This window comes from Homalodisca vitripennis, chromosome 2, assembly GCF_021130785.1.
Source record: "Homalodisca vitripennis isolate AUS2020 chromosome 2, UT_GWSS_2.1, whole genome shotgun sequence".
NCBI classification, from domain to species: Eukaryota; Metazoa; Arthropoda; class Insecta; order Hemiptera; family Cicadellidae; genus Homalodisca; species Homalodisca vitripennis.
In genome coordinates this window covers 45,113,828-45,128,303 of record NC_060208.1, presented here as the reverse complement: position 1 = coordinate 45,128,303, position 14,476 = coordinate 45,113,828, and the positions used below count along the sequence as shown (strand labels likewise).

The following is a 14,476-nucleotide window of genomic DNA, read 5'->3' as shown; positions in this document are numbered from 1 at the left end:
GAAATCATAATGTCAGAAGTAAAGCCAATATTTAGAGATCTCTCTAACCCTGAATTGTTAAAAAAAATGCTTAGCTGGTAAAACACAAAACCCAAACGAGGCCTTGAATTATCTTATTTGGACCCGTGTGCCTAAAAGGACCTTCGTAGGCCTACCAACATTAAAATTTGGTGCCCAAGATGCTGTATTGTCTTTCAATGATGGATTTTCAAGCAAATGTAAAGTAATTGAGCACCTAGGGCTACAATTAGGTAAGCACTTCATTGAGGCTATGCATCGCCTAGACAAATACCGAATACATAAAAGTGAAAAGGCCGCAGAAGAATTGGAAAAAAAGATCAGACAGAGCAGGACCTTGCTTAAAAGGAGACTTGAGGACCAGTACCAAGATGCAGAAGTCCAAGACAACCCAGCATATGCTGCTGGAGGGCACTAAGTGTGAGTAAATAGCAAAAACATGATTTTATTTTAGTTTTTGTTGATTTTCCGAAAGTTGCATTTTTAATATTTTGAAGACACATAAGTAAAAAAGTATTAAAGGTAGACCAATGAAACTTTCAGGACATCTTTATATGGGCTTAAGCTAGTTTCCTGAGAGAGCATATTTGAATTGAGTCACTAACTTTTGAGATATTGATTTTTTTATTAAATAAAATTTGTAAAAATAAAGTATAATTTAAAAAAAATTAAAATAATATTATTATTAGTTGTATTCAAAAATCCTCTCACCACAACCTAGCAAAAGGTGTCCTCTAAGTACTGTAAAAGTTTCATCTAGATATCTCTTTTAGTCTTTGAGTAATGTGTCCCACAGTTAACATTATGTTTAAATGGCGTTCGGGCTCCCCTTAAGTTGAATTTATTCTTTAAATATTTTCAAATAGTCAATATTAATTAATGCATTGTTTTTATAAATGTCCAAAGCCATTTAAGATGATATTGCTACGTTTAATAGTTGAAGCAAAAGGTAATTTAGAAGTTTTATACTGTTGTTTATTGATATCAGTTTTAATAATTGTAATACCAACTGACGGGTATCATAATACAGGCCACGCTATCGCCAGTTGACCTTTTTCTATAGTTGCGTGTCTAACTGCATGCAAGTTTCGCGGGAACATGTCCTACAGAGAAAGAGAGAGAGGATCGTTAAAAATCATTCTCAATGAACTGATGAGTCAAAAACTGACAGTTATTTACCGACTTCTACTGAAAACCAATCGTTGAAATCATTTATCTTACTCGGACACAACGCGTTGGACCGAGAGTCCGTAATGATTACTTGCACGTGATTTACGCTCACGAATATTTATTACACTGCTCATAACCCTTTCTTGTTAATACACGCTTACAACACTGTCAAAAATATAATGCAAATACAACTGTGTTGTTTTAAGCTTAACATAATTCCATAAACAAATAAAATACCATGGCATTGATCTATTAATTGTTATATGTTTAATTTCTTTATTTGCTTTTTTATATTAATTTAATTTAATTGTTTCGAGTACTACTTTAGTTAGAAATATGCAGAAAGCCTTACAAATTTTACAATTTTCTCCCATTTTAGTGGTTTTATTTATTTATTCTAACAAATAAAATCTCTAGAAATGTAATCAGTATGAATAAATATCCCAAATCTCCGTTCTGCATAACCTCTTGCACAGTTAGAAACGCTTTAACTCAACTAAGAAACTTACAAAGAAACGTTTGTGTCTTCAAAAAAACCTATTTAAAATGTAGCGTTGATATTACAGGCGGTTACTAATAGGTTTTATGATAACAAAATCACTTGATGTATTTTGAATTATTTACGAATGAACTAAACTCACTATATCGATTTAATTGCAAAAGTTCCAACATTGAAAAAATATATACTTTTTATGCATTTAGACGTATCGGTAAAACTTTATCTCAGAAGAAATTAAGTCAGCTTACTGTGCTTATATTTAATCTTTCCTGACATTCGAATCCTTCTTCGGAGATGACAACAATTCCTCCTTTATTCTCTTATTATCTTCCATAAACGTGTGTAAAAGGTTCTATTTGCCAAAACCAATAATATTCTACTTGTAATATTTTCCAAGAAACACCAATGTTAAAACAATTTACACCATACGATATTCTCAGTTAGGTCAATTTTCTTATTGGAAAATTAGTAATCTTCAATACTTAACATATTAGTACGTTGAAACTGTCTGTCGCTTAGTATATATACTGTAAATAATTACCAAACATCTCTACATCACGTATAAACGTATATCACAATATTTTAAACACATTGTGAAAGTTCTAAAACACAATGTACAATGGCTGGTTTAATTACTATTATGGAACTGGACCTAACTTCCCAGCTGATTACAGGGCGGACTGACCCGATCTAGCCTTCCTCCCACAACAACGGAAGCATTACTCTACACCCTCACACCTATCCTCACAGGCCTTTCTGTCTGAACACCACCACTGAATCTTAGTAGGTCTACAGTGTTGTAATAAGTTCTTATAAATAATTATTTCTCGGGATGTTCAAAATTTATTCCAGAATATCGACGATTTTCATTGATTTAATGATTATTATTATTATATAATGGACAGAGGCAAGGTTCATAAGGTACAGTCCCAAGTGATGATGTTCACAGATAATCTAACACCTGACGACAACTTCAACTGTTGCAGGGCTGCAGCGCTACAGGCGAGGCTGACGACGACTACCAATTGAGCCCGGAGCAGAAGATAGCGGACGAGGAGGTGAAGGCGATAACTGCCGAGTGGGTGAAACGGCTCAAGGCACGAGGAGCGGTGTTCGTAGACGAAACAGCACCGTGTGTATACAAGCCTATCTACAGAGTCAACAACTGATACGGTTAAAACTGGTTATGCAGAAGAGTTGGAAGGCACAATGATTAAACCCTTGAATACAATGAAATTTTCATTTATCTTTTCGAAACAAGGGTTTCCATCACGACAACACAAGATAAGAATTTGTGAATAAGGACAGATCCCACACGTTTAAAAATTGTTTCACTTTTGAAAAAATATTCAAAAAAGAATATCAGATCATTAAGAATACTTGGATCTCATCCATTTTCTTAATTGCATTCTTCTTGGCGATCTTTGAACCTCATATTAAATTTACGTTTTTCGTTTCAATTCTCTCGTATTGTTATGTACTTTTACAAGTTGTTGTCCATCAATAATTAAATAAATTATTACTCTTAGTTCGATTAGCGTACTTTATTTCATTTACTTCATTTAAACAAATCACCAATCAAACCTGAAGCAAAACACTACTAAATCATCAGTGTGATCAAAACAACAAGGCCTTTCCATCACTACTCCATACAATAGTCACACGTTTTAACTAATATATTTTAAATAATTACACAGTTATTCTGGAAATGTAGTACTCTACACAGAAAATGCATTCATGTTTCTCAAACATGCCATTAAAAAGAATTTTACATTATTTCTGAACATAAGTCACATATTCATTCTACACAAGTTACTCAACTCTATGTTCATTAAGTCGCCACTTTACACAAGTCATATACTCATTATACACAGCACACACTCATGCTTTGAAGTGAAAAGAACTTGAGGTTGTAAGCCCAACAAAGGTTGGTCTTAGACACTTTAAGACATGACCACTAATCTGTCTGTAGTGAATGACATAGAGTTTTGTCCGATCAGAACAATGGTAATCCTTATGTCAGCCTTATTCTTAGTCGTATGATTATAGGAGTGTCTTTTTTTAATGTATGATTAAAATTCATCAAAACCCCTTTACATTTTAAATATATTGTTAATGGTTACTCAGGAAAAGCCAACACCTTTTTACTTTATCTTTTAAATTCAAAAATATTTTCGAATTCTTTTTTATATGTATGATTAATACAAATTAATACACTTAATTACAAATTGACACCACCTAAAGCATTGTAATCATTCTGGTGTTAAAACCCAAACTTAAGATATAATCTATCCATGGCCTACGATTGATCTATTCCTGGCCATTGTTTTAACAACGGTGCTCGCCGCAGGACCACCATTACGTTTACGTCTAACGTTTCTAAGTCAAAAGAAGAGAGCACCGTATTGTTGATGCATTTACATTATTTGGAATCTCCCAAGATTCCAACTGATCCATTGTGTAGTAAAGTAGTCTAACTTGTATCCCTCTTGCTATTAGTTAACTATTTAATTGCTTTTCTAATAAATAATTAATTCTTCCGTAATAACTAAGTACTGTAGTAACTAAGTATTGTTCTGCTCCAATGAGTAAGCCTAAATATTTAATTCAGCTTTATTCTTTATTACACTAGGGTTTTTAAATGGTTTTGTTTTATGGCTATATCGTATTAGCTCAATTGTCACATTTTAACGCATTAAAAATTGGATATTGCATAATCAACGCAAGGGATGGTTAAAATGAAACTCGGGCACCTTTTCGGTTACATAAGCGACGTCGGTTAGAAGCTTATTTTACTATGACGTTATAAGAAAAGTCATTCCTAGATTACCAACCAACTTCGCAAATTTGGGTGGAAGCTTGGATGTGGTCACGCATCCTTGGGGTGGTGTTAATATCACCTGTCGGAGAAGGCGATAGTACCTTTTCTACCTCTTAAAAAAGTCTTTAAGACAGGACCAGAATTTAAGTCATGAATCAGGCGTTAGCTATATTATTTGTTATTAAAATGTGCTCATTGAAACAGTCATTACACGATGCATGCCTTATAGTGACAGGCTCGAAATTAAACTAATATACAATATATATTTAAATAACATTTTTAATTATTACAATTATTTATATTTTATTACAGAGAATGTATAAAATTCTCACAATTAATAATGTATTGATAACGATTTGTTTTATACTACATGAATAGTCTTGGAAATCGCATGAGTGAGAGAACGTATCTATTTTAAAGAGGTATAACTTCTATAGGTAAACCGCCAATTCCATTCATTTCGCTAAGGGTGGGGTAAATACTCCCAGTATCCCGACCTCTGCTCGTCACTCGCTCTACCTCTTGACCTGCCCACTGCCATCATGCTGCTAACCTCACTCGAAAATAATATTTTCAATTAATATTTTACGCATGGGCTGCGACACTTGTATATGCCGACTACACAAAAAAATACAATAGAGCTATAGAATAGGTACGTAGCGCGAGCGAGATACGATCCTAACAACTGATAAAACAGAGACGAGGAAATACTTATCACACTCCCTACCACTGGAGGGGGGGGGCTCCTCCTGTGTGCGGCTGCTCACATATTTGATTCTGCGCAGATTTATTTGCAAGCCGTTTACCTATAGTATTACGTTTCTGAGAACCGATAATATCTTGAACGTACATACATAAACATGCGTTATGAGACATATATTAACACCTTTGGCAGCTAAATAAACAACCTAAGTAACTTAATAAATATGCATTTAGTAATATCGACACTACAATAACGAAAACCTGCCATAATTTAATTATTTTTGTGATATCTGTGACGAAAAAGCTCCACAAAGAAAACTAATATAGCGAAAAAGAGACCAAAGGACAAAATTAAGAAAGCACCCTCGAAACTCTGAAAGGGGAGTCTTTTAGGTTCAGACAGGGTTGGCTTATCCTTCTCCAGGAGTAGTTCTCGCACCAACCGGCGACCGTGGCGGTCACTGATGTCCCGCTTCCAATGGTCCACCAGTCCAGTGCCCAGGAGACGCAGGATCTGCAGGTTCGCCGGAGGGAACACGGGGGAGCCGCGGCGGACAGCGATGGCCACGAGGAAGTGGTTTGTCACCTGAGCCATCACTCTCAGATCTACTAACTCGTTATCCTGCAGTTTGTAGAAATCGCTGTCGAACACGTAATGGCGCTCCAACACTTGGGCAGAGAACGCGAACTTCTTCGACGAGATCAACTTGTGCATGTCCTCGCGCTTCACTAGTCTGAAGAAATCCATGAACCGTCGGTGCCAGACATCCTGCAACATACTTATTCAATTTTTATAACTGGATCAATTTATCCTCTTTTTACAACTATTTTACTCGTATTATTATATAAAAAGCTTGTTTGTAACACAATCTGTATTGTGGATCATCGTATACCACTACGAAGGGATTATTATCTTTTACAACCATATGGTCTTAACACTTATTGGAGTCGAAAGGAATATTTTTTTGAGACTCGGCTGTATTTAATGAATTTATGTATATTAGTTGCTCGTATAGTAATCACGCTTCTCAATGTTAAAAGTTTAACATAAACATCATTTTAATCATACTAATCTTCTTAACTAAATATTAATACATATTATGTTAGAATCAAAGTAGTACTTATTCGTAAAAAGATGTTTTGTGTTATTATCATCTTTGTTTCTTTTTCATTGTTACCTTAGGTTTTCATTTTATATCTTGATGTCCTAAGACCCTTGCTCTACTATAAGTTACTTATTGCCCATATGCTGGCTGGATTTCCCAAACAGGTTTTTTCGAAGGTTATACAATCATATAATACTGCAAAGTTTCACTGACTTTGAGTTTCATTTTTTGTCATTTCAAATGTTTCTCGTAATGAAAATTGAGTTCTGACAATGTTTGTCTATTGTTAATTATTTTTATCTTGGAGTAAGAACTGCTTGATCTTTGTCAGTAATTATATTCAAGTGTATTGAATTTTTACAATTAGTTTTACTATACTAACAGTCCAGGGAAAAAATCATATTTCTCATATATATCTATAATTTTAATTTTCAAATAATATGGTAGCATTCCAGGCGGTTTTATTCAGTTTAAATATTCTAGTGGTATGTTTAACGTTTCCGTTTCATTATCAGATATTACGAAGTCTGTACTTAAGTAAGATTTTTCTACTTCAGGAATCATGTTAAGAAGTTAAATGTCTATTTTACAATAGTCGTAGAGAGGGTAGATTATTGACTTTGTCACTAATGCGTCAATGGTTGTATTTTTAAAATAATTTCCATGACGTAATTAACTATAGATTGATTACATCTCTTTTGCAACTAAACTATTGTGGAATCTTATTAACACTTTACCTAAGTCAGTGCTTCGCTGCCCATTACTTAATTTTATTAAACATTTAGCAAATTCTTGTTCATCATCCCTTGTTCGTATTCTTTGTAATATTTAGTACCTGAATGGCAGGCCAAATGTTACTTCTTTAAATACAACGTTTACTTTGAACATGTGACTAAATTTCGGACTGTTTATTTACGAATGCAATTCTAATGGAGATTTCTTCAACTTTGGAGGTCACCTTGAACTTTAGAGAACTATAAACGCAGAGGTATTGTCTTATCAGTAAACCAATGCAATTAAACCCTAATTGTGGATGTTTTAGGGTTTATTGGTTACGGTCTCTTACGATGATTACTTTCCAATTGCCGGTCAATTATATCAATGACCTTATTACCTAAGCATCAATTACACAAACCAAGTTCGTTATAACTCACACATTAGCCGCGACTTGTCTCACAGAAAAGGATGCTAAACTCTCCAACAGAAGTTAAAACTACTTTGAGCATTGAAAAATAAAAATAATTGTTAGAGCAAAACATAAATATTTGCAAACTTTTAAACTAACACTTCAGGAAAGCATTAAAAGACCAAACTTTATTGATGCTTGTTGTAAAGAAAACTTCTTTATCCCGTCGGCAAAGCCACGAACTATATTTCAATCTAGGGTAGTTTTCTTGATGCATTAAATCATTAGTAATTCACTCTCATTTTGAGCACTTTATAAGTCTCGCGCCCTGCAGAGATAAGCACGATTCTTTAAGTGTTACGCTTTATTACTAGTTTATATATTGATGACATATCGCAAAGAAAAGTTATCTCTAAGTACATGCATGAATATGTTTTACTTTACATGAATATGTTAGGATAGTTGTTTTATTGATCATTAGATTGCATTTCCGAACATCCTACACATTTATAACACCCTACTTATGAGAATGCACCTCGGATTGTAAGGATCAAAGTTGGAGTTTAAAGCATTACGCTTGATAGTAAGCGGACCTGCGGATTCATAAGCATTGAGTAGTTACTCTTGAAAGGCCGACCCCAGGTGAACCCTTTCGTCACTAGTTGCTGGACGGAGTCTATCCTCTCCGTGAACATCGGGAGAGTCAGCCTGGCCACGATGTTGCTGGAGTAGGCTGCGACCAAGATCATACAGAAGATATGCCAGGAAGTCACCAAGAGGCTGCGACCTTTTAGGGGGATGGAGGAACTCTGCGTCAACACCCCGAACATACCCAGCAGGATAACAGTCAGTTCTAGAACAGGCAAAATTCTTGATATGTGTCACTAGACAACTATTCTGCTAGATCACAAATACCATAGGGTAACTACCAAACTGATATGATTCCACCACTTAGTGCAAGGTAAAATGAGAAATAAAAGTGTTAATAGTGTCTGACACTAGCGACAGATAATATGATAGTAGCAATCAATGAGTCATTGTTTATTGCAAAGACATATTTACATGTATATCAAAAGGCAATAATTAGAGTTTAGAGCTAAAAGTTTCTATATTCTGAACTCATCGGGATCACACTCAAACATACAATTCAACATGCATGCATCCTTCATTCATTTGTTAATTTTCCAACTACAGCGCCGAAGTCAATCTCCTGATTGGACGTCCTCCCAGTCAAATTTCAAACACTTGGTAACATTATAAAATGCTTGTGATACTAAAAAGCGTTTATGTGCTGCGGTATTCTTTACCCATTGGGCAGCTTGTTAATGAAGAGAACATCTGCCTGTAGGGGAAAAGGTTCGTAAACTAAGGTTCTGTGTTTACCAATTCGGTAGTTTCTTCTACCTGTGGTCTGATATGAATGAATTGTCTTGGCCAATTGTCATGGTAAATTTAGGCATACGGAATAGAGTTGTTTTGAGAATGTAGAGACTTAGCGAAGTCAACTACCGAAATTTTTTGTAGGTTTCTCTACAAGTTTCTTTCTGATTATGATGAGTAATCTGCAGTTTTGTCTATATTTGAGTAAAACGAGGGATCATTAAAACACATACCGCCAAAGACACGTGAAGTAGAATACCTAGCTCTCAATATTTAAACGAGTCAAGGTCTTTTTAAGGAACGAAATGGGGAATGAGCGGTTTAGCTTTAATTGCCTTACTTTCGGTCAGCTACAGGAAAATATCAGTTTCTCTTGACCAAGTACCAGATAAGATAACTCAGAAGTCAAGAAAAATTTTACTTTTGTAAACATTTGTTGCATAGTATCCATTCTCAATGTCGATTTTTACATTATGTATTGTCTTTTTTTCAGACAATATTACATTACTACATAAGTCTAATAAATTTTAATTATTAATCTTACATAACCTACTAAAGCAATTCCTCCGCAATTATGAATATCAATCGTCAATGGAACCTATTCAAAGACGTAAAAACTTGGTGAAAATGTTACTATTTTGCTTCTGAAATTCGAAAGTGTTAAAAATTTGAATGTTTCCGAAAGAGACCCCAAATTTAGACTTGACCGCTCCCTAATTTTTCCTGGCTATCCCAAGAGCAAAGTTTTAGAGAGCGAGCAGCTCTCACCCAAGTAAGTTATGCACTCCTTGGACCTATACGAGTTCAAAATATTAGTGGACCTGCTTCTGATAGACTTAAATATATATATTCTAAACTTCTAGTATATATATATATATACTGAGAGATCCGGGTTTGACTCCCGGCGGAGCAAATACTTTTTGTGATTCAATGATCAAATGTTAGTTTGCTTATTATTTAAACGCATATGTGACAGATATGGTCAAATACAAAATAATTGAATCGGAAAAAGTAAGCGCTCTGTGGTGTAATGGTAGCACATTTACCCGGCAAGTGAGAGATCCGGGTTCGACTCCCGGCGGAGTAAGTACTTTTTGTGATTCAATGTTTATTGAAATTATATATATATATATATATATATATATATATATATATATATATATATATATACCTAGTATATAAACTAGCAGTTGCTCGCAGTTTCGCACACAATTTTCTGTTGGAAAACAGTACACTATATTTACGTATTTTTTTCTATTACATTCTAAACATTTCTGAGATAACTGATAGTCGTTCCTTCGTGAGCCTCTTGGGCGCATTATGAAGGTATGTAGTACCACATTCCCTGCCTCTATCGTTTGTGGCTTTTGCTAGGTGTTGACAAGTTATTCAGTATAATTAATTTATATAGATTAATCTCGATAAACTAATTAGGTTATAAAGATCAAATTCGGTCTGTTAACATTATTTTCTGTCTAAGATATTTCCAGTATTATTGTGTAGTTTGCCTTGTGCTCCGATAAAGAAAATGTATCAACGAAAATTTCGATCATAAAGTGTCTTCTTTCGGATATTTATATTTACCTTCGATCTAACCAAATTCGATTATCTTATATGCAAACATTCACGGCTTTGTACAATGAGGTGGTTTTTATTAAAGCGTTTAATAGTATTTCCATTCCATTAGATAGTTTTTTTTCTCTCTCTTTTTTAAGCCTCAGCTACAGCTATGTAGGCTTCGGTGTTCACTGGTTTATCTCGTGTCTATACATTGATCATTGGTGCATTCTAAATTTAAAATTAGGCAATAACTTCTTCTATGCAATCTGCTTTACACTACTGATCAAGCAATTTACAATAATAATTTTGAAAATTTTAAATGTAAACCAATGTTTCTGCCTCTTTGATGAACTTCAGCTGAAAGTATTAACAGCTGTTAAGTACCAGTTCACTTTGAATTAAGTTTCGTAGCGCAGTCTGCCGGATCAAAGGTAAAACATTCCAAAGTCACAATTTATAAATAAAACATCAATTAAATAAACAATAAACTGGACAGAGTTGTAAATCTAAACCATTCTCGAATCCCCTTCAACACACACAAAATTTCGTCAAAATCAGTCCAGTCGTTTAGGAGGAGTTCAGTGACATACTCAAGCACACAAGAAATATACAGATAAAGATATAATGTTACTATAAGAATAAGCTTTCCTTAAAAATTAGAGAGATGGTGGTTAGCGTCAAATTGTGGGCAAGAGAGCTACTCAGAACTTTGCTATTTGAATAATTATTTTTAATTTAACTAAAAACAGGCTTGTCAGACCAAATATGTTATGTAGAAGTCTTATTAGTACTCTTTAATAGAAGCGGCCAGTTAAAAATCAATACAACGCTGGCCTCTGTTTCATAAAATAACCAATCTAAGCTTATAACTTCCAAAGTATCAAAATACATTTTAATGCCCATCTACACATAGCGATACCTGTCTTTGTTCCTTCAACGGAAATCCAGGAGGAGACTGCAAGGGATGACCAGTGTGACACCGAGACTACCACAAGACCTGACAGTATGCCGAGCCACGTCGGCAAGGTGAAGGCCACATAGAACGTTTGCCAATTCTCCCGCTTCTGGTGTGGGCGAGGAACGAGAAACGAGATGTCCACCTGCACACCACTTGTACATATAGAAACATAGTTTTTTATGTTTAAAATAGAATGTAACTATCCTGCATGTTAACGCCCTTCTAAGTTATACTTCTGTAACATATTCTACATCAAAATTCAAATACAATTTAATTACTTTAAATTTGACTAAACGTTCTTCTTTGTGGTGTTGTTTTATTTTAAAACGTACCTTTAGGTTACTATTTTAGAACCACACATTTTTATAGGACTGACTCATGATTAAAACTTTAGCCAAAATGATTAGCTAAAAGTTATTTAGCTTCCATCTTAAAACATACTTTTATTGGAAACTTGACGTGGCATAGTGAATAATGAGCTTTCGATTTTAACTGGTTGTGTCATACTATATACACTATTCTGTGGAAGATGTGAGTTAACTGACCGTCCCCCACGGAGTCGTGTGTTCCACATCTTCGTCCCTGTCCACAGAGGTCCAGAGGGCGCAGAAGCCCACGTCGGCCTCTCTGTTGTACAGAGCTCCCATCACTCCGCCGGTCCAGGTGCCGTTCTGCAGCTTCAGCCCGAAATTATTGGTGTGACTCGTGTCCAGTTCCACCAGTCGAATGGTGAGGTTCAGCCGAGCCGCGACCTCCTTCACTATCTCTGCCTCTATGCCGGTCAACTCTCCTGAGTCAAATGTGAATCAATAAGGGAGGTTTCATAATAGCAAAGGCATTTTCACTAAAAGAGGAAACCCTTTACTTAAGATCATACAATCCGTTCCATCAACCGTTCGATTGTTATTGTTCCGTGAATATAAAAAAGAATGCATTGCAGTTGTTTAAGTTTTAGTCCATCTCTATTGTAATCAATGATCTTCCAGTATGTCCCACACACGTATGTTCGGAAAATTACAGATCACTCACATGTTGACCACAAAGTTGTCAACGTGATGTATAATGTTCTTTTTCAACTATTCCGCTTATCTTGTTGGTTCCTTTAAAATTGTTCAAAGACACTAAAAATGCATTTGCACTACTTTGACACAACTTTCAATAGTCTCGTCCAGTTGCTGTAAACTTCTATTTCCTATATATGTTAGCAAAAAAAGTTGACAACTATTTTTTGACAACTTTTCAGCTTTCGTGTTGTTCTGTCTGCCCGAATCAAATACTTTTAATGATTTATACTTTGTGCTATTTTATCCTTTTTTAATACAACTTCTTAAATGTGTTTTACTAACTAGTTCTAGCAATATTTATATTGATGCTGTATTTTAGAGTTTGGTAATGGCGACGAAGTCAAAACCGCGATAACGAACCTCCGAAACTAGTTATTGTTTTGACACAATATTGGGCAAGTAAACCTTTTTAAACGAATGATTCGTTTATCAATTTAGGAACCTCAAAAATGTTCAAATTTAGTAGGTATTTTGTTTTAGGCCTAAAAATCAATCAAGTATTTAATAAAAATTGGTCCATGAGAGAAGTTGGAGAATTAATTTTCCAAAATATCATGAAGCCACATTATCTTCACTGATTAGTATTCTAATTGAATAAACTGTTAAAGATTTTGAATCATTCATGAGTAGCGCTAATAAAAAGGAGGGGGGGTGAAATCAACATTTCCGTAATATTATAACATCTTTGAAATCGTTGGAATAGTTTTAATGAGCGCCTAATTCTTCAATATTTGTTTAGCGCAAACCGGTCATGACTGATAAGCTTAATACTTGAGATGATGTTTGAAAAAAGAGCGCTGTACTAAAAAATCTAATTCACTACTCATACGAAAATAATAACACATGTCGTCTTTTAGTTTATCAAAAAGGGTGTAGAAACTAAATCCTCTAAGTAATTCATACTTAAAGGGGATGAACTACTATTTTGGGTAGTATTGGGGGATAGAATCTATTTTGTCTTTGTTACATTCTAAAATAAAGGTGAAAGGCGAGGTACCAAAACTACCACTAGGACATATCTTCAGTTCAGATTTTTACTGTTCAGACTATTCAGAGAGTAGAATCGTCTGGCTACAGTTTTACTGGTGTGTAGGAAAACCACATAATTCCGGAGTTAGTATCGGGCCCGGTTTGGGCCTCAGTTTTGTCGGTGAGTCAGGTGTGTGAAAACATCCTAATCGTTACTGAAGTCACTATTGTGTTCATATAAACTTGTTGTATGTATCAAAAACATTTTTTCTTGGAAGTGCCGAATAATATAGCGAGGGCTATTAAACTAATTCTTTATACCTAGGTAGGAAGACTAAAACACATCCTCTAGTGTTACAGTACCTGTATTGTTGTCCATGATGGTGAACAGAGAACAGTTGAAGGTCGCTACTCTCAGATCACCCTCCTGGAGATAATCTTTTGACTCCAATCCAATCCACATTTTTAAATCTTGGACAGTAGTATTACGAAAGCGTCTCTCTTTCAACAGTGGGGGGTCCAATTCTTGGACTGAAGATTTATAAGCAACCGTTGCTCGAGAAAACCCAAAGATATTTTTGTAATTTTGTTTTTCTGATAAACATCCATCTTCAGGAACTACAAAAAGGTAGTTCTTGGATCTCTCGGTAAACTGAAAATCAGTAAATTTGCAATCAGAAACTTCTTTTGTGTCTGATACCAATAGTAAATAATTATTGCATGTCGATAATATGGGTGTCTTCCCCCACCACACCTCCACAGTTATGTCCCTTTCTTTGAGTTTATCTGTTAGACACAGTTGGTCATGCCAGGAACTGTTCTCTGCCCACAAATTCACGCAGTTCACAAAACTCAGATATTTGTCGACTACGCTATTTCTCAAACAGTGCACGTGATCTACACTCAAGCCTATTACAGCTTGCATAGGACACAACAAAATTAATAAATACATCTGTGACATTGAATAAAACATTGTATATATTCATACAACCTTAGCTCATACAAACTGCCTCATATAAAATCATACAAAATATTACCCACATCCCTACATATTTAGTCTTATGGGGAAACAGTGTTACAGTGTTATTGATAAAGACGCAATG

General features: G+C 34.9%; 1 protein-coding gene across 1 annotated transcript; it reads right to left on the bottom strand.

Moving 5' to 3' along the window:
• Positions 1 to 5,149: 5,149 nt before the first annotated feature.
• On the bottom strand, positions 5,150 to 13,836 carry LOC124355611. Its single transcript, XM_046806773.1, has 6 exons — positions 13,737 to 13,836; positions 11,886 to 12,130; positions 11,302 to 11,482; positions 8,036 to 8,295; positions 5,612 to 5,979; positions 5,150 to 5,285 (listed from the first exon to the last, which is right to left on the bottom strand). The coding sequence occupies exons 1-6, from the start codon at positions 13,834 to 13,836 to the stop codon at positions 5,150 to 5,152; spliced, it is 1,290 nt and encodes a 429-aa protein (XP_046662729.1).
• Positions 13,837 to 14,476: the final 640 nt, after the last annotated feature.